This window comes from Diorhabda sublineata, chromosome 2 (genome assembly GCF_026230105.1).
Source record: "Diorhabda sublineata isolate icDioSubl1.1 chromosome 2, icDioSubl1.1, whole genome shotgun sequence".
Taxonomy (NCBI): Eukaryota; Metazoa; Arthropoda; class Insecta; order Coleoptera; family Chrysomelidae; genus Diorhabda; species Diorhabda sublineata.
Genome location: NC_079475.1, coordinates 38080372 through 38100577, shown reverse-complemented (window position 1 = coordinate 38100577; position 20206 = coordinate 38080372). Strand labels below are relative to the sequence as shown.

The 20206-nt window shown below is 30.5% G+C and overlaps 5 protein-coding genes across 6 annotated transcripts; 3 read left to right on the top strand and 2 right to left on the bottom strand.

The window, feature by feature from the left end:
- The first annotated feature begins 22 nt into the window (after positions 1-22).
- LOC130453116 (cytochrome c oxidase assembly protein COX18, mitochondrial) lies at positions 23-2783 on the top strand. 2 transcript variants are annotated; one of them, XM_056792721.1, is made up of 5 exons: positions 178-747; positions 800-1072; positions 1129-1239; positions 1544-1675; positions 2470-2783. In XM_056792721.1, the coding sequence occupies exons 1-5, from the start codon at positions 289-291 to the stop codon at positions 2473-2475; spliced, it is 981 nt and encodes a 326-aa protein (XP_056648699.1). In that variant the 5' UTR covers positions 178-288; the 3' UTR covers positions 2476-2783. The 2 variants fall into 2 exon arrangements, with proteins under 2 accessions (XP_056648698.1, XP_056648699.1); XM_056792720.1 differs by lacking the exon at positions 2470-2783 and having other exon boundaries at positions 23-747; positions 1544-1894.
- Positions 2784-3123: 340 nt separating this feature from the next.
- On the bottom strand, positions 3124-6164 carry LOC130453114 (keratin, type I cytoskeletal 9-like). Its single transcript, XM_056792716.1, has 4 exons — positions 5859-6164; positions 3993-4154; positions 3381-3900; positions 3124-3324 (listed from the first exon to the last, which is right to left on the bottom strand). The coding sequence occupies exons 1-4, from the start codon at positions 5914-5916 to the stop codon at positions 3171-3173; spliced, it is 894 nt and encodes a 297-aa protein (XP_056648694.1). The 5' UTR covers positions 5917-6164; the 3' UTR covers positions 3124-3170.
- A 2485-nt stretch (positions 6165-8649) lies between these two features.
- On the top strand, positions 8650-14925 carry LOC130453043 (ADP-ribosylation factor-like protein 13B). The gene is made up of 3 exons (XM_056792634.1): positions 8650-9027; positions 10857-11061; positions 13183-14925. Exons 1-3 carry the CDS (start codon positions 8993-8995, stop codon positions 14191-14193), a joined length of 1251 nt encoding a protein of 416 aa, XP_056648612.1. The 5' UTR covers positions 8650-8992; the 3' UTR covers positions 14194-14925.
- A 2208-nt stretch (positions 14926-17133) lies between these two features.
- LOC130452729 (ubiquitin-conjugating enzyme E2 J1-like) lies at positions 17134-18476 on the bottom strand. The gene is made up of 5 exons (XM_056792146.1): positions 18280-18476; positions 18021-18226; positions 17629-17943; positions 17403-17575; positions 17134-17345 (listed from the first exon to the last, which is right to left on the bottom strand). The coding sequence occupies exons 1-5, from the start codon at positions 18314-18316 to the stop codon at positions 17264-17266; spliced, it is 813 nt and encodes a 270-aa protein (XP_056648124.1). The 5' UTR covers positions 18317-18476; the 3' UTR covers positions 17134-17263.
- Positions 18477-18556: 80 nt separating this feature from the next.
- On the top strand, positions 18557-19560 carry LOC130452728 (protein KTI12 homolog). The gene has a single exon (XM_056792145.1). It carries the CDS (start codon positions 18631-18633, stop codon positions 19462-19464), a length of 834 nt encoding a protein of 277 aa, XP_056648123.1. The 5' UTR covers positions 18557-18630; the 3' UTR covers positions 19465-19560.
- The last annotated feature ends 646 nt before the right edge of the window (positions 19561-20206 follow it).

Here is a 20206-nt window from a genome sequence, read left to right as displayed (position 1 = left end):
AGGCGAAAGTGATTTTCATACGATAAGTGTAAGTGAGAAAAGATGACCTTCATGATTCAAAAATAAAAGTAGGTCAGTAGAAAACAAACCTTATTTGACGGTTAATCTGCATAGCCGGTAGAGTTTGGAAAACACGGAACGCAATGTTCCGTCAATGATTTTTAATTCTTATAGGTTATGTTTTAATTTTAAAGAGACCAAAATAAAACAATTTTTTATTATCTATTATAATATTATTATATTTATTGGAAACAATAATGTTATATTGTTTATTTAAAATATAAAAATATGTACAGATTAGGTAAACAAAGTTTTAAATTATACCGACACAGAGATATTCTACTTAAAAATGTGAAAACAATCGAAAAGTTGAATAGACACGAAAACTACAATCAAAACAGAGAATTTTCCTTCCAATCTTCTGTAGAATCTGTAGCCAAAACCCAAACAGGTATTTTCAAATGGATATCAGAAAGTACACCAGTGGAATATCTTCAAAATTTTTTATTGACAATGCACGATACCACAGGTTTACCATGGTGGGCAACAATTGTTTGCACAACAGTATTATTAAGGACGTGTGTAACTTTACCTTTAGCAGTGTATCAGAATTATATATTAGCAAAATTACATAATTTACAATTAGAAATGCCTGCAATAGTTGAAGAACTTAAAAAAGAAACGTCTATTGCTGTTAAAATGTATAACTGGGACGAAAAGAAAGCAAAAATGGTTTACAATAGATCAGTAAGTTCGAAAATTTCATTTTATATAACATGTTTAATATAGCTTTTTAAAGATAAGAAAGCAATGGAACAACCTGGTGGTAAGAGATAACTGTCACCCTTTTAAAGCTAGTCTTTTACTATGGTTTCAAATACCTATGTGGATATCTTTATCTGTTTCTTTAAGGAATCTTGTATATATGCTTCCACATCAAAATGTAGATGCACAAATAACTTTTACAGAGTTAACTGTAGGAGGTTTTGGTTTTATTCCAAATTTGACAGAAGTAGATGCTTCTGGTATATTACCTGTTGGATTAGGCCTTATAAACTTGTTGATAATTGAGGTATATAACAACTGACCCAAGTTGTATATTATAAATAATTGTATTATCTTTTATAGCTGCAAAGATTGTCAAAAGTTAATGAACCTACAAAATTACAAAAGTTTTTAACAAATATTTTCAGAGGTTTAAGTGTGATTATGATTCCAGTAGCGGCATCTGTACCATCAGTAAGTAAAAATATATCAGTTTATCCAATATTTTTCTTATAATTTGTAATACATTAGAATTATCGATTGTGGAGATATCAATAGTAGTTCAAATGAGCCACTGTATATTGAGACTTAATGATTCGGTAGACATAATTGTTTTATTATTAAATATCTTTGCTATAAATTAAAAATATGTTTATTTTGAACTTTTCTTAGTAGTTACTATTTTCGGTTTAGGGAATTCAGTGATAAAAGCGTTTTTTATTAAATGTGAATTAAAATAATTCAAATTGTTCCACTTATAATGTCTTTTTCATTTTAGTGTCTTGTTTTGTATTGGACCACATCAAGTGCATACGGACTAATTCAAAATCTTGTACTTATGTCTCCTAAAGCTAAACGAATTTGTGGAATACCTAAAACTGATAAAGAACTAGAACATCCTTATAGGCATGTCAGTTTACAAATACAAAAGAAACTTAATTTATCTTCTAACACATCGAAATGATGGAAAAATATAAATTAATAAACATATTAATGTGTTTTTATACTGGTATATAATTATCTTTGGAAAATGGTTTTTTGACGATATGGTGATGAATGTTCAGTGAAAATTGCAGAAATCCCACAAAAACTAAAACTACAAAAAACTTCTGTTGATTGTTGTTGCCAAAGGCCGATATTTCATGAGAAGCCAATTAGGCGCTTTGGCTTGAACTCTTTGATGTCATTAGGCAAGCTCAAGTATTTGAACCGCGGTCGTGTGTGTTGAGCATTTTAGATAACTGTGTCCAGCTAGAAGTCCAGTCACTAGTCAGATTTAGCGCCTATTCAGTTGGAGCAGTTGTTTGGTGCGAGGGTTTGGGCCCCTGCTGGCAAAGTGTCTTTTTGTTTGGTATAACATTAATGACACTACCTCTTGGATACTTTATTATCATATTTATCCCAGTTCCTTTGTAGTTTTTTTGCTATTTTGATCTTCAGTTTACTTGAATCAATAACTGACTAATCAATAGATTTTCACAAGCTAATGTAATCGACATATAATTGATCTTGTAAGTTAACTCGTTATTCTATTTTTCTTTTTTTACAATAGGTCATGTCATTTTATGTTATCGAGTTGTTTTGGTGGGCTCCTATTTGTACTTTGCTCAGTTTACAATTAACTACATCTTTTTCTTTTAAAGCTGGGCTCAATTAGATTAATGAAGATCTAATTCACACATTGAATATAATATTATATTCCAGGTGTAAATTTCTAGTAAACACACCTTGAAACCCCATCAGAATGTTGACAACAAAATGGGGCTAAACATGGAAATACTTGGAAGTAACATTTAACAACCATAATTAACGAGGACTAAAATAAAAATCTAATGAACAGCAATAAGGTCAACAGTAACCTACGGAGGAGAAACGATGAATCTAACAAAAGTTGATGAAGAAAAACGCCTTCGAAAGAGAAATGATACGACAGATATATGGGCCAAAAAAGTTAGGTAACGGTCAAAATCTTAAATGACATAAACAACATAATGAATGTTCTTAGAAAACCGGCTCAAAGGAAGACCAAAAGCCAATGGGAAAGTCAAGTAACAAATGATCTGAACAAAGGGGAGTTTGCGGTTGGGGAAATAACACCCAAGACAGAAATAAATTGGAGAAAAATAACCTAAAAAAGCAATGTCAAAGAGCTGTTGATTGACATTGACATCCCATGATCCTTTCATGTGGCATGAACTGAAAAATATTTTAACGCCAGTTAACGTGTTCAGATGAGCGTTTCTGATAATATGCTACACATAAGTCGCTTCAGAAAATTGTTTTATTGTTAATCCAGGACCGGTAGGTCCAAATATATCCAATGAGATTTTAGAGATTCGGTTAAATGAAGCAAACAAATATTGTGTGTGTATCTTTATTTATCAATAAAACATAAGTTGTTATTTTTAATATTGCCCAGACTTTACATTATATTTAACGTTTCCTTGTCCATCTGAAGACGAGGAAGAATAACTAAATGCCGCCTTAGGTCCTTGAGCCTCCGAGGATACTTTAATACCCGTTCCTTTTTCTATTCCACTCCTGCTAAAAATGCTCGGACTGAAAATTAAATTTATGACATCATAAATGATAGACTTAAACTTAATTAAACTCACCCAGAAGAAGATCCTCCGTTTTCAGAATGTCCTGTTGATCCACCATTGCTCGAATATCCTCCACTTCCAGAATGCCCTGTGTATCCTGTTGAACCATCATTTCCAGAATATCCTGTTGATCCACCATTGCTCGAATATCCTCCACTTCCAGAATGTCCCGTATATCCTTTTGAACTACTTTGACCTGAATATCCTCCATTTCCAGAATGTCCCGAATATCCTGATGAACCACTTTTACTAGCATATCCTGTTGACCCATCATTACCTGAATTTCCGCCACTTCCAGAATGTCTTGAATTACCTGAAGACCCACTTGAATATCCAGATCCGTAACCGGAACCTGTCGAACCTGAATATGAATAAGCAGATCCTCCTCCTCCACTTCCGGATCCTGTTAGATGAGAATCGGCTGTATCAGCAAATCGAGTAACTATTTGATTGTGGTTATTCGAAGCCTGTTTTATAATGTCTTCGACGTGGGCTTGGATATGAGCCAATTCATCAGATGCTCCCGCGTAATCTAAAACAGCATAGAAATAATACTGACTATATCAAAATTGGTTATACAACCAGTAATACAATTAATACGAATGTTAATTTTGAAATATTTACCACTTCCGCTAGAGCTTCCGGAATACGAGTAAGCGCCACCGCCTCTTCTTATTCTCGATAATACATCTTCAACTTCTCTTCTGTTCCTGACGAAAATAGGTTCAGTTTCGTAACCATCTTCATCGATTAGATACACCGATCTAGGAATATATTCGCCATAAGCTGAAATATTTAAAACCTGTCCATTATTTTTCTATGTTTATTATGATTTGACAGATTTTACAAGATGGCTGCTGGTTATAACCATTGAATTTAAAGCATTTAATTTTAGGATTGTTAGAGTAGTTACAACTTACACAACTAACCATTTGATTTGTAATGGAATTACTTATGTTTCAACACTTAAATCACTATTCTAATTGATCCTAATGAGCACCTATATAAAGCCCAACAAAAACATACGAACTATGTGTAAAACTTTGCAAAATTTATATAAAATTATCAAAAACTGCACATGTATGTGGTCTATGGCAACGATTTCTCTATCCTCCGAAGTTCTGCGCATTCTCAAGCATGCGCAGTATAGATAAAGTGTCTCGAACGAGAGAGAAAATGAATATTGTCGCCACCGTAACGTAGGGACGGTTTATAATATATACTAATTTTTTTTATCAACCAGTTTTATATACATTTCTTATTTGGAAATATACGTATTTTATATTTCAAGTCTTATTTTCTTAAACATAAGTAACATATAATTAGTTAAAGAATTATTATGTTGGAAATCGATTTATTTTAATTTGATATGAGTAAAAAATTTTTCAAATCCTTAGCTTAGTAACATTACAACTAGTGGTCATTTTTATATTTATGTATTTAGTTTTCAAAATTCTATTCTTTCTAGGGTAACATTTCTGAAATAATTGTTTAACATTCATATTTCGCGCCACTAATAGAATTCAGATTGGTTAGTATTTTGTCACGAACGTGAAATTAATATAGTTTAGTTTAAAATCTACTAGATGGCGTCAATTTATATAATTAATAAAACATCTAAATCCCGATGATCTGTGATATTCTGAAACCAAACTTTATAACCTAATTTTTATTCTACTAATTACTAATTAATTAGTATCTTAACTAATTTTGATTATAGAAAGAATAGTAACAAATTAATGTATTTATTATATTTATTGCATGGTATTGTATAAAGAATATTATTCTTTATACAATGCCAATAATAATTTATTGCCGATATGGAATTTAAATTTTAATTGTGTCAAATGTGTCTTACAATTTTTTCTGAGTATACAATAATAGAAAATACGATATAAGAGGAAATCGATTAATAGTTAAATATTCAAACAGATTATTTTTAATTTATGAAAAACGATTGTTTACACATTATTATCTATTTTTAAACATGACCAGCTGTTCTTTATTTATTGCTAAATAAACTCAAAACATAATAATTGTACTAAGTATCATACTATAAGTTATATTAGTCATAAATAGTTTTTTTTAACTCATGTTTATTATATTAGACCCGGTACTTATACGAGGTTTATTAAAAAAGTTTTTCTTGCCAATATTTCAATACACAATCTACCATTATAAAATAAATAGTGAATATAATGAGACTTTCGAAAAATGATTGATATTAATGATTATCTAGTTTTTTCTTTATAATCAGTGCAGGGTTAATAAGTTTGTTTCGATTATTTATAACTTGTATATTATTATTCGTTAAGGTATAAGTTTTGTTAGCAAATGCTGTAATAATACGAGGTACGATTAAAAAGTTTTATTACAAGAAAAAAATTATTTTATACAACTTTGAAACTTCGGTTTTGTTGTATTAATTTTTTAATCTTGACTCATATTTCGAATTGGAATGAAAATATAAAAATATCGATTATGACTCACCTTGCGCTTTACAAACAAATCCGAGCAAAAACAAACAAACAAATCCTACCGACAACATCTCACGGCAAGGATGAGTAACTATTAGCAAACGTTTAACATTGACTGTCTTTATATTGGTTTTTATGACTAGTTAGTAATATACCGTAATGCTCAAACTCACGACAACGGATAAGCAACATTGAATAAACTTTTAGAAAAATGTACGCCATATTTTTGTCAGCTGATATAATAACAATTTGGTACCGTCATAGTTTTGAATATAATTAGTACCGATCCAATTTCTAGGAAGGAAGATAAGCGATCAATAGCAGATACAATTACTGTTGGGAAAACCCAACTGCTTAGAAGAATCAATATACACGGTGGACTAATAAATGCAATAAAAGATATTTAATTTCCTATCTCTTAGACCCTTGTATTTGTTTTTGTGGCCTATTTCGGTAAAATTTCCACCTATTTTAAAAACTAATTGTCAACCAAAATAGACCAAAAATCAAGACTATTTATCTACAAAAAATAATATCATTTAATACACATTTTAGCAGCTAGTTTCATTCTCAAGAGGAAGAAATGGATGTTATAGCTTCCAATTCGATTTAAACCAATTTTTCTAGCTAAAAATAAGGAGTTTTGATTGTCATTGACAACAATAGTAAAGTTACACAATCTAATGCTACGTTTACACTCTTGCCAATGCTTGTCACACGTTCCCAAGCCTCCAATATTTGACAAACGCTTGAATGTCATTCACATGCTTGTAAGTTAGTGTGTTCCGGACAGGTAAACTTGGGAGACGTAGATTTTGAACTTGTGTCGACTATTGCCTTCGATTTGACTTTATTTTATACCAAATATGTGATGGTGTTAATAATAACAAACACGTCGATAGCTCGCGACACTAAACAAGCGCAAACATGTAAATAGTTGCAAGTGCTAGCTACAAACTTCTTTCGATTCGTGTTGAAAAACTGGATCTGTTTCAAGCAAACCAAATACTCCGTTTGAATACGTTGCCAATTGACCGGTAGCGGTATTGAAAAGTGTAGATGTGCAACAAAACGTTTATTTTCGATTTGTAATGAAATGATCAAATGGTTAATTTTTTCGAAATCTTAAAAAAAACAATCTCTCTTCTATCGTCGAGTTCCTTACAATTTCTTTACGAATTGGACGAAAAACAACATAAGATGTAGTAGATAATCCATTCGTCATTGACCATGAGTTACAACGATACACACAACAATATTCATTGCTTATGAAGCCATTTCGTTTCGATAGAATCGTATATAATAATAAAATTTAATCAAATTTGTAAAATTACACTAAAATTTGCTCTGAAATTAGTATAACAGCACGGAAATAAACTGAACCCAAGCAAATTCAAACAGAATCCTATATTTTTGATGGAAATGTATTGGTTATTGATAGAATTCACCAGTGTTGCCAGCTCTCGATACATAAATAGAGACCCTCGTGTTTCATTTCTTACAATATCCAATGTTTGTATTTCTAATTAATATAGATAAATATATCAATTTAATCATGAAAAGAATGAAACGAAAATTTATATAAAAATCATAAGTCCAGTAAAAATGTTTGTTTTAACGTAATATCACGTCCCACCTTGTAAGAATATGTTAACACGTAAAATATATGCTAAGAAGAAATGGTTACATAACCTCGTCTGTTCTGCGAATGCGTTAGATTTACAATTGATTTCATCCTTAAGCTCAAGGGTACTAAGGTTAGACCTTGTTATTAAATACATAATTAAATTTTCGCTTATTGTATCAGTTTTTTTTATACCTAAGTAAATAATTTTTAAATGATCTTCAATAATGTAACACTCTATTTGGTTGTTATATATTTATTTATTTATTTGGAGACATAATAAATAGATAATCAAAAAAACTTAGTTTATACAGTATGTCTTATTAACAGTAGCTCCAGATGTTTTTTTAGTAAAATCGGATTGAAATAAATAATACAATAAATAAGATTCAATGCTGTCTACTTATATTTATTGTAAACACTCTTTTCAGCTTTACAAATAAGTCACGAAATAAAATTGTTGAAAGGCTTTTAAATAAAAAATTAAATGTTGTGTCAAAGCATCATTTAGGTCAAAATTATGGCCGCAAATGGAGCAATTATAATCTTTGTTCATTTTGTATGCATCTAAATCGCAATCAAAACAACAACACATTACCATAATGGCTTTTAAAAACAAAATATGTCTAGTGGTTTTCAGTCGTGGCTTCATCTATATTTAATTTGAGAAAAATGCGATGTTGCGTGGCACTGCGCATGTGTGTCCTTATTTTTTACCAACGCCTATAGATGCTCGTTGTTCAATCTCGTATGTTCCATTGCGGTTGCGAAAGCCGAGATGATGGGTACATTAGAAGTAACTTTCGCTGTTAGGCTATCAATTATTATTGTATTTATGAAAATCCAAAAAAATTTAAGAAAAAGGCGTAAACAAAGATAGTGTCCTCTGTACTTTGCCATTAAAGAGTTCGTTCACAGGATATTCAATCTAGCATCATGCAACTGTTTTTGTCTATAAAATTTATAACTATCCCGTAGTACGTGTTCTGTTTGATATATTTCTAAAAAAATTTATCCACATATGTAATTCGTTATTGTAATGTTTTACTGACACGTGTATATAACAGACACAGGAGCGAGAGCAGGCGATACACCCCGAGACATATCGAGACAAGGCGACTGTACACTCTCGCACTCGGCATACCTCGTGGTGTCTCGCAGAGGGTGTACAACGGCCATTAATAATCTTTTATGTGACCAACAAGACTCCTGTTGACAGCGTTCAAAGTCGTAACCATAACAACCGTAAATCATCACATTGACTTCATTTATCAAACAATTTTTTAATCTCGCGAAAGTTGTTAATAGAATGGATAATACCTTGTTTGTAAATCTTTACATTATTTTGGAAACACATTTACCAGATACCGCGGAAACAAGTTTTTTTAACAAAAAAACTGTTTATAAATTTCGCAAATGTAATATTGATTGACGGCGACTTTTGTTTATATTTTTGACATATGTTTGTGTACATTTATTTCTTCAAATGACATGAATTCGGAATACCGTTACATTTTATTGAAATGGGTAATTATTGTTGCAAAGAGAAACGAAAAAAGTGAGTATTAATATTTATTTATTATTTAAAAATACGTCATTTATATTTCTTCTTTTATTATTCACAAATTACTGCTTGGAACTACGTTTTTAATATAGACAAATACACTCCGCCAAAAAAGTATTGCATCTATCTATCTAATCATTGCATTGAGAATATTTATTATTATTTGAATAATAATAAATAATCAGATAGCCTTAACTGTTTTTTGTATATAAATTAATAACAGATAGAACGTGATATAAAAGTATATAATGTATTGTATACATATATTATGTTAAAGTTAAAGAAACCCAGAAACAGAAAATACATTACAAAATTAATTCTTTTAAAACTAAATAAATGCCGTTTCTAGCACTAATCACATCACACTTTTGATAAAATCCTGTAATTTTCGTCCAAATCTCGATACCCATACACCGGTATGCTGAGTTGTCGGTTCAAATTTGACACGTCTCGTTCGAATCCAAATATTTTCTTGGCCATTAAGATTAGGTTAGGTTGTACATATGCACCGCGTTTTTATGTGTATGCGATATTTTTATGTGCCTTAGCCGCTTACCCAGTATTTAAGACTACGTATTGTAGAGTTGACCTAACTCTTATTTTCTTTTAAAAGATTGTATTCTATCATAAAATCGTAGTGCCCGGGTGCGCCAAGGTTACACAAAGAATCAATAATTGCAATTCGAAAAAAACGGCTTTTGAATACTTAGTTTTTCAATAAATGAAAACTTGATAAAGCAGTGGATAGTCTGTAATCGAGAGGATAAAACTAATTTAAAATATGGTGAATTTCCAATCATAAAATTGGCTTTCCGTTTGCCGTTTCCGTCCGCGGGTAACGATTTCCGTTTGACTTTCGTAGCAAATTCTACACCCTATTAATAAACTTGAATTGCTGGCGTTAACCTAAAAATTTCTTTATTCTCGTGTGTACTGCTTTTTGTTTTCGTATTAATTTGTATTTTTGTTTGAAATGCGGTATTTATGGACGATATTATGGAAAACAAGCAAAGTCAAAAAACTGCCATAGATAAACAAATAGAAAGCTCTAACGTCATACGTCAAAATCACGTGACAAACTCAAACGGATGTGATTGGCTCTTTTCTATTGCTACGAACAGCCGACGGGAAAAGATAAAATTGGTCAATGTTTTTAATTTTAAACAGCAAACGGAATTCCTATTTCTACCAAAAAATAGTAATACCGATTTTATGTTGTAAATTCACTTGTGGAATTATAAAAAACAAACAGTTACAGTCTGGTTGAAAATTTACCTACATATTTTGCTAGAATTGTTCTGTGTTTTGAAATACATTTTTTTATACGATATCACTTATTTACGTGCTTATTAATTTTAGTGCGTGTCTGTTCCATTCATTTCGAAGACTATAGTTCCTTATAATACAAAGTATCTAGGATTAAAACTGAAATAAATAAATTGTCATAATTCTGCCAATTATATTTTTAAGATTAACTTATTTCACGGAACAGACAAGAATTTATATTCCTTGTTAACAGCAAGCGGCCTTACGAACGTGTAATTTATATTGTAAATTTGATAACTATATATTTATAATTCATATATAGACATGTCTGCAACAAATATTACTTTTGGAACCAAAATAAAACTATAACATGTATACATTATACATAATACTTCAAATTTTGATTCCAACTTGACATCACATTGTGCCTGAGATCGCGTGTGCTTGCACATGAGCATTGAATGTGTATCGTTGTCCAAATCAAGTTTCACTGTTATATTTTCATGTTCAATAGATTTTTATAGTTTTACATTTCTATTTCTTATACTTATTTTCAGGAAACTTACCTTATTATTGTTAGGATTAGATAACGCTGGTAAAACTAGAGCAGCAAACGGTCTGATTGGAGAGAGAGTTAATTCTCCAATACCAACTGTTGGTTTTTCTGTTTTGAATTTGAAATATGCAAATTATGCCGTTAAGATTTTCGATTTAGGTGGAGGACCGAATATTAGAGACATTTGGCAAGAATATTTTGTTAACGTAAGTTTAAAATTTATTTCTAATTATCAGAATGTGACATGAAATAAATATTATAAACTTTTTATTACTCAAATAATTTCGAGACTGTATTCATTCTAATACTAGATGAATATTCGCTGGTAAAACAACAAACTTTCGTATATTTATTCATATATACAAATTATTTAACTGACTATAAACTGCGACGACTCCACCTGACAACTGAGTAGCTACTGAAAGTTCGTTTTATTTTCCCCACAACGCTTTTGTCAGTTCGTTAGTAACAGTGCATGGTTGCCAAATGTCCATTTTACGTTATCTTTTACGAAATTCGTTTTACCATTATTGTGAAAACAATACAATGAAACACATTTTAATCTGAAACAGTCTTTTATTAATTAAATAAGTACCGTATAATTTATATATCTTTTATTTATTATTGTAACAAACATTCTTTATTAGTCCGTAACCTCACTTTTCTTGTCCTATCAGCCCGTTAAATTGCAATACACATTACTTTCATAGGTAAACGTATTACGTTAACTTCTATTAAAAAACGCAATGATTTTACTACATTAAATAGATAAAATCGTACAGGGAAATACATGTAAATTACTTGTTGGAATTTATATTAAGAAGTTTTGTTTAACTATTTAAATCGTGCAACGCCGCCTAGTCAAGGCATAGTTTTTGTTTCTGTGATATGTGCGATTCTTCGTGTTTTTGTTACCGTTTTTTATGTATACAGATTAGAATATTCATTTTTATAACAAATTCTAATTTTGTATTTTGGGGGAAGTGACAGTACAGACACCTAGAACTATGATGAAACATAAATTTAGAAATGTATTCGTTGTAATTTTATTAGGATAAAAGTATTAAAATTATTGGCAAAGGAAATAGCTAATTGAAATTCAATTACTTGAACTTGATAATAAATCCCTTGCATTTAATTTAATATTGTTTATAGCAAACAGCCGTCTATTGAAACGTTGCAAATCCTTATAAGGATTTTGGAACGAATACATTACATTAATACATTTGTAATGTTATATACAACATTTATTGAAAGTAATTTTAAAAAATTAAAACGGTACATAATCAAAAAGATACAAAAACATGAGCACAACACAACCACAGAATTAATACGATAATGTCGCCAACATTAAATTACCAGCTCTGTTTCAAATTCGCCAACTTGATATCTGCTGGCAGACCCATCTAGGGCTTTAAACTTCAATTAGAAATTTGATTCAATTTTGTGAAATATGAAATATGTGGTTTGTGAATGACACGCTATTGTTGCTAAGTTACATTTTTTGAGGAATTATTCTAATTCACTTGATTATTTCTAATCAGTGTTATAGTACATTCAGTAACACCACTTTATTGGAGAATAAACCATTGCTACCAACTTTTGGCGTTATACTTTCCTAGTATAATATAATGACAGTCAACTAACAAGGCATAATGCTACAAAATTTCGTATTTATAGATAGTTACATTATTTGATGATTTTAGTTTCATATATTTTTAATATTTAATAAAGTTAGCAAAACTAAAACTGAATAAAAGAGTGCAAAAATAAGAAAAGTTTATTAATTGACTATTCTATTGAATGTTTCGTAAACTAACGTTCTTTTTGATTGGAATTATTACTTTTTGTTGGTTTTTCATATTTTCAAACATATATTTGCTAATTTCTGATAATTACCCGAAGTTTTGCTGTAAAAACAATTTATATTATAATCACAAGCCACTATTTTCTCATTAATAAAGCAACAGTTTAGAAGACACAAAGTTATCTTGACTTAATTATTGTAAAAATAGTTTTGAGAAGCCACAGTAAAAACAAAGCAAAAAGCACAAAAGTAAACCACAATATTGAAAACTATATACTCAAAATGAAATAAATAGTCCAAACGTCACAACGTAAACATAACCTCCTAATACGAAACTTTTCCCTTTGGATAGTACTTCTGATTGATGATGACTATTTATCGAGAATGACCTTGAAGAAATGTGATCTTACGAGGGATCTTCCAAAAATAGTTTACATAAAGTTTCGATTCTGGGCGAAAGCAAAATTTTAAAAAATCATATTAATTTATATATATCATAAACAATTTTGGTTATTTTCAGGCTCACGGTGTAATTTTCGTTATAGACTCCAGCGACATATCCAGATTTGCCGAAGTGAAAATGGTCCTCGAAGGAATTCTACGTAGCGATAAAATAGCCGGCAAACCAATTCTGATTTTGGCCAATAAACAAGACCAAGAAAACGCCGTCGACGAAATAGAAATAATCGAATATTTAAATTTGGAATATTTGGTCAATACAAGAAAATGTCCGACGTTAGTACAAAGCTGTTCGGCTTCGGTAAATAAAGTAGATAAATTAGATACTGGCGTTCAGAAAGGTTACAATTGGTTAATGGGTTACATAGACAAACATTACGAGACTTTGAACCAGAGAGTGGAAATCGACGTACGCGAACAAGAATTAAAAGAAAAACAAGAATTACTGGAAAAGATACAGAATATACGTTCCTTACATGCTTTAGAAGAAAATAAAACAGACGAAGATACCATACAAACTTATTCTGATTATATGAAAACGTTAAACGGACAAGCGAAAGTACTCAAAGAAGAACCCAGTACGTCTATGGTAGACTACGAAGAAGCGAATTCCAGTTCGACCAATGACGAAACGTCGGATTCTTCAGGATCAGCTGCTCCAGTATATATTTCAAATACGTACGCGTCTACAGAAAGACCGAAATCGGCCGTTGAGTTAGTGAAACGACAATTACAATTGAGTAATGGCACGCAAAAGACCAAAGTGCGAACTAGATCGAATAAGACCGCCCCTATAAATCTATACGGTACGCGCATGCCTCGTTCGGCGGACGAGAGACGCAAAGAAACTTTGTTTGACAGAAGGAATCTTAAATCGGCGGATAATGTACTTTTCACGATAAGCGGTAGAGTTACTGATGATATTAAAGTCGTTGATTCCAGCGGTGATCATATTATGATCAATTTAAATAATTATGGCTGTAAGTTACCGCCGTTGAGAGATTCCGAAGTGCCTTGGGTACATAAACCGAATAGACAAGGGGACGGTTTGAGTATTGTAGATATTTTGTAGTAATTTTATATTTTTTAGAAAACTTTTTCTATTATTATGTAAGGAACTTGTTCATTCAACCCCGTAAAAACATATCATCTCTTAAAATTGATATAAAAACAATGTATGCAATTCTCAATACATACAAAACTTTATGGCAATGTATGCAATTCTCAATACATACAAGAATAAAATGAATAGCTTTGTTCGTGGGTGTGATTTCGAATCAGTTTAGGAACTAATCGCATGCGCACTTTCTAAATTGTTCTCAAGTTGGCGACTCCTACCCCCCTTAACGCAACGCGATCGACATATTTGAGAGTGCGCATGCGATCGTTTCCGTAAACTGATTCAGAATCAAACCTGCAAAACAAACTTTCACTTTAACATATGCTACACTTAATACAAGATCATAAACAAAGTTTTATACCTTTTGCAAAGAATAATTGATAATTTCATTCGTAAATTCACTATTTAAATCAACTAGTAAGATCTTTATATAAAATATTATATATGGACATAAGGAATAATAACGTTTCATGGTGTAATTGGAAGAAAAGTTACATTCAACAATATCTAACGTTTACACCTCTACTCTATAGTATTTGTTTTATCTATGAAGACAGTTGAATTTATTTAAATGACGTAATACTTCAAGATATGTTTAATAATTTAACAGTACCTATGTAAGTACGAATCAAAAAGTCTGTTTAATATTATTAAAATATATTTTCGAAATATAATATTATATAATTAAAATATAGTTTTATTTTGCACATAGTGTGTGAATTTCCCATTATTCTTTTATTATTTCTACATCCATTTTTCAATTTATATATTGTACAATAAAAAGAATCCTGCTAGTTCTGTCTATTATACAAACGTTCCTATAAAGTTATAAAAAATTTTATAATTATAATATTTACAGGTTACCGACCCTCAAAAAATATTCACCAAGAGTTTAGTACATAATTAATAAACTTATTTGGAGTCGTTGATTCAGTTTTGATTATCTACTTTTTCAGTGATGATGTAATGATCGCAATTTACATTTACAATTTTATATAAAGCGTGTAAATTGCCATAGCAATTATAGCGAATGAAAAAATAGAGCACTGAATTAATAAAAGTTGACTTTATTGATCAGATAGGGCTAATTAATATTGCGTGACCACGTTTGTGCGAATAGGAAACAAACGATGTGACCTTCAATATATTTGCAATAAAATATAACGACGAATTGCCGCTAATGTACTAATATACATCATCTGCATGCCACAACGTTTAGCATTAAATAGGTTCTCTAATGAGCTCTTTCAAATTAACATAAAATAAATACTAATGCACGTAATTGAAAAGCAAAATGATTATTTGGTACATTAAGCAACGGATCATTCATTTATATCGATTTGTCTCATCATAATTATTGGAATAATGGAATTTGGAATATACTCTAATATTGTTTAGTTTTTACAATAAATTTACAATTTTGAAGTGAAAAATGAAGTTACTAAACATAATATCGAAATCAATAGCAGCTACATGGCATCAATCGTCGTTTTAAGTTCATTGTTGTCAAAGTGGGGTTTAATTCTGTAGTAGTTTTTTTTAGTTTGTCGTTTTTCATTAGGATTTTATAATTATTATCCTAATATGGGTAATTAATTAGTACTGTGGTGAAAATTCTTAATCTACGTGAAATTTTATATTAACTACAGATAAAACGTGGCAACGGTGTAAACCATCTGTCATATTTTATATTATTAAACTGTTTATACATATATATTTAAAGAATTTTCTCCAAATGAACTTTCATTGGATTTTATATATTAACAGTAGTTGAGGATTTAATCTTATTTCTTTCGTAAAGGTATCTTGCCAAAAAAAATCAGAAGAGAGCTGAACGTTGAACGTCAATTTTAAAAATGGGAATATTATTGGACCTTTAAATGATTTAGTACCTTTCAGACCGCGAATAAAACCAAGATTCGTTCTACCAATGTTCAGAGCCGGTCTAGACTCATTTGCTCTGTTAGCCATAAACAAGTGTTAGAATCTTTCATTGATTCTAGCTCGTGACTTTTTAAATTATTCTATTTAGAAATTTTCGTTGAAGTTGCTTAATATTGTCACGAAATTTGAAGATTTACCTTTGTTTAGGTAAATTTTTTGTAAATTACAATTTATAAAAATAAATATTTCTTGAAAATATTTATAAAGTGAAACCGCTTGGAAACTCATCGAAAACGCTGTCAATAATACATGGTATAATATGAGTGCATTCTATTAGTCGTTTACGGCTTCTGAAATAGTCTTTTGGAGCATTCCACATAGCGACTATGATCGTTGTGGGCACCTAACCAAATGGGCTTGAGAATTGCTTTTTAGATCAGTACTGTATTTTATTATAGATAATTGAGATTTTTTACCTATCGGCCAGCATAATTGTTTGCGCTTGGTGAAGATGTGTTTCCATCAGGTTAGGCGCTTATCTAGATGTTTGTTTGATTGTTTAGAGTGACTTCTGGACCCTTGTCTCTATGGTTGGTGAAAGTTACTCGAACAGACTTTAACTCATATGCTTCAATTTCTATAATCAGTTTTATACCTTATTGAGATAAAGCAATGTTGTATTTGATGCTACATCTTTATGTGATTTGTCGGTATCGTTTGCAAAAATGATTGATAATGCGTCATTGCTGTTTGGTAGATCAGCAGTGAAGAGGAGATGGAGTAGTGGCTCCAAAACACTGCCTTGTGGTACTTTGGAGTTTATTTTAAGCAGTGGTGTTTTTTCATCAAGGTATTTAACCAAAAAGTAGCAATCTTTGAGGATGGCAAATGAGAATAAGAATAAAAATATTTTTTTAAACAATATTATATTAATTTATAATATTTTAGCAAGTACAAATTTTTAATGTCGTTAATAAGGTTGTGAATTATAAATAATTTTAGACACAGTTGATTTGTACAACAAATTTGTCTTTATTCGCAACTTATTACATAATACTTCTTTATAGCTAGAACATAATTTATTTACTGTTGATTTGGTATAAAATTCTCTACTATTTTATACGTATAAAGTGGAATATTATACGAAGAAAAGTCGCCTTATTAGAAGGAGAACTATTATCGTTATTATTATCCATATTGCAGCAGTCCATAATTTATCGCTAAAAAATATTCAATCAAAAAAGCTTTGATAGAACTTTTTTCCAAATATAACTTACTTATTAGACCTTTGGATTGAATCTACGAGTAGAGGATCAGTTACTTGAATAACATCTTCATCAGTTTCATTTATTTGTTGGGTTGTAATTCTTTGCCTAAGTTCTCCATCGACATTAATATTTTCAGAGTTATTTGAAGGCTCGATTTCTTTTTTATCAGCGTCTTCTTCGGCCTAAAATAAGTACTATGAATTCTAAATTAATGTATCAAATTAAATTAATATACCTTTAGAGCGATCTGTTTAAGTAATGAAGTTTCTTCCTGTGTCAATTTAGGACTTATTACCAAATCTTGTTCTTCCAATTTTTCTGATATCTTTCCACATATTGAACACTCCCAATTTTTTGATTTTTTAGCTAAAAGTTGCCTTTCCTCAGGTGTATATTCTAATGAACCAATAGCACCAGTCGATGATGTTGGCATAAATGCTATTAGCGCCAAAAGGGCAGTACGAATCGACCAAGAAGGTTGCCAAGTTTCTGGATGATGTCCCGATATTGATAAACAAATTTTCTTATTAATTTCAAACCTCCCATTTGGCTATAATATATTTACAATAATAAAACCTTTATTGAGGAGTACATACAAAGTAAATATTACTGCTTGATTATATTTACCGTTAATAAAATAATATTTGGAGGTTGCATAGGATATTGGGATGGTAATGAAATCCTTCCATGATAATATCCCCCCTCAAATTCCGTTCCTGGAGGACCCCTAACAGTGAAATGCCATTCAAATAAATTATCTTCTACTGGACACGCGAAATATTCATCGGTAGGTTTTGCTAATTCAATAGCTTCTCTCATTAAACGTTTTACACCTACGAATTTTTAATGTTTAAATGGATTTTAAAACATATTTCGTAAAACATACCAGGGCTTTTAAGATTGTATTTGGTTTCTAAAGACATTTTTGTTGTTTCAATACGAAAATTTTGCAAATTTCTTAATATCTTATCTAACTTGATGACACTTTCCGGAAATTATTCATTTAAAATGCTAAACAAACTAAAAACAAATAATTATCACACGTCAGAACTCGAACAGTCAAACTCAGCTGATAGGAGAGAGGAGTATAGATAATTTTATGGCCTAGAAAATTGTAACTTACAACCAGATTTTCTTCTTTTTTTCCATTGGTAGATAAATAGAAATGAAACATAACCTTATACTTAACACAAAGACACATACAAAGTTGTCTCTGCTAGTAGTTTAAACAAAAATAATGCCTTTAGTTGTGGTGACGGGTGTCCCAAGTAGCGGTAAAACTACAAGAAGTTTGGAGTTATTAAAATTTTTTGAACAACAAGGCAAGGAAGTACATATAATAAGTGAATTAGATCATATTTTAAAGGCAGGGTTTGAAAAAAATTCTTTTTATGATGATAAAGACAAAGAGAAGCATATTAGAGGTGTCTTAAAATCAGAAGTATTGAAATTGGTATCTTCTAATAATGTTGTAATATTAGATGCACTCAATTACATAAAGGGTTATAGGTATGAACTGTTTTGTGGAGCTAAAGCTAACAAATGCACACAATGTACCTTGCACACTGAAATTAATCGAGATGAAGCTTGGAAATTCAATGAAAATAGGGAAAACGAAGCTGAAAAATATAATAGAGAAACTTTTGATGCTCTAGTGATGCGATATGAAGATCCAAATGGTAACAACAGATGGGATGCACCTTTATTCACAATATTTCCTCATCAAGTATTGGATCTAGATGGAATGTATACCAATCTGTTTAAAAAGAAAGCACCTAAACCAAATCTGTCTACACAAAATCCTCCGTTAAAATCAACAAACTTTTTATATGATTTAGATCAAATAACGAAAAAAATAGTGGATGACTTGATTAAAAATAAGAAGAGTGGGGTGAATGGATTAGTTAGTCTTTCTGGGTTCGATGATCTAAATATAGATATTACAGATATAAGTATTCAACAATTAATGAATTGTAGAAGACAATATATAACTTATTCTAAGACACATGCACCTGATCCTGATAAAATACCGATGTTATTTGTACAATATTTAACGACATCTTTGAAATAATTTAGGAAATGAATTTGATAATTATTTTTGTTTGTATACATTCAGATGGTAATATAATATTTGAAATATTTGAAATAAAACACTTTTAACAATAACCTCATTCCTTTGACATGAGAGGTATGGCTATTGAATAACGAGACTAGTGGTGTATATTCTTTTTGATATTATGTGTATTTATTTATCATCACCCTAAATATATACCCCTACATCGCTCTATGCGAATCTTCCATTATTCAGAACAATGCATGTTTCAACATCTTCACGGCCATCTTGATCACGCTTAAATCACTCAAAAACAGGTGGACTTGGCAAACCATCATTGCTATACACTTGTTTCAATAAATTATAAGTTTCAGTTGCAGTTTTTCCAAGTTTCATGTGAAATTTCACAACAATATTTTGTTTCATTTTTACGGCAAAGAACAAAACAACCCCTATACAAATGAAGGCAACGGCTATACCGGTTTGTTTACCGACACTTAGACATCGCATTTGAAATTACATGAGTTACTTAATACTTTGTCTTAACGTAAAATATTGTGCACGAAGTTCTGCACCCTAATTAAAACTATTACCTAATATCCCTTCAATCAAGAAACAGTGACATGCATCTTTCTGCTCATGTACCCATGGACAGTACTTTATACTTACTTTTTTTCTCAATAATCATTAATTATACTGTTACTAAGGTAACCTACTTTAGCTTAACTACCGTAATAGAAAATATTCGAAATTATTCCTT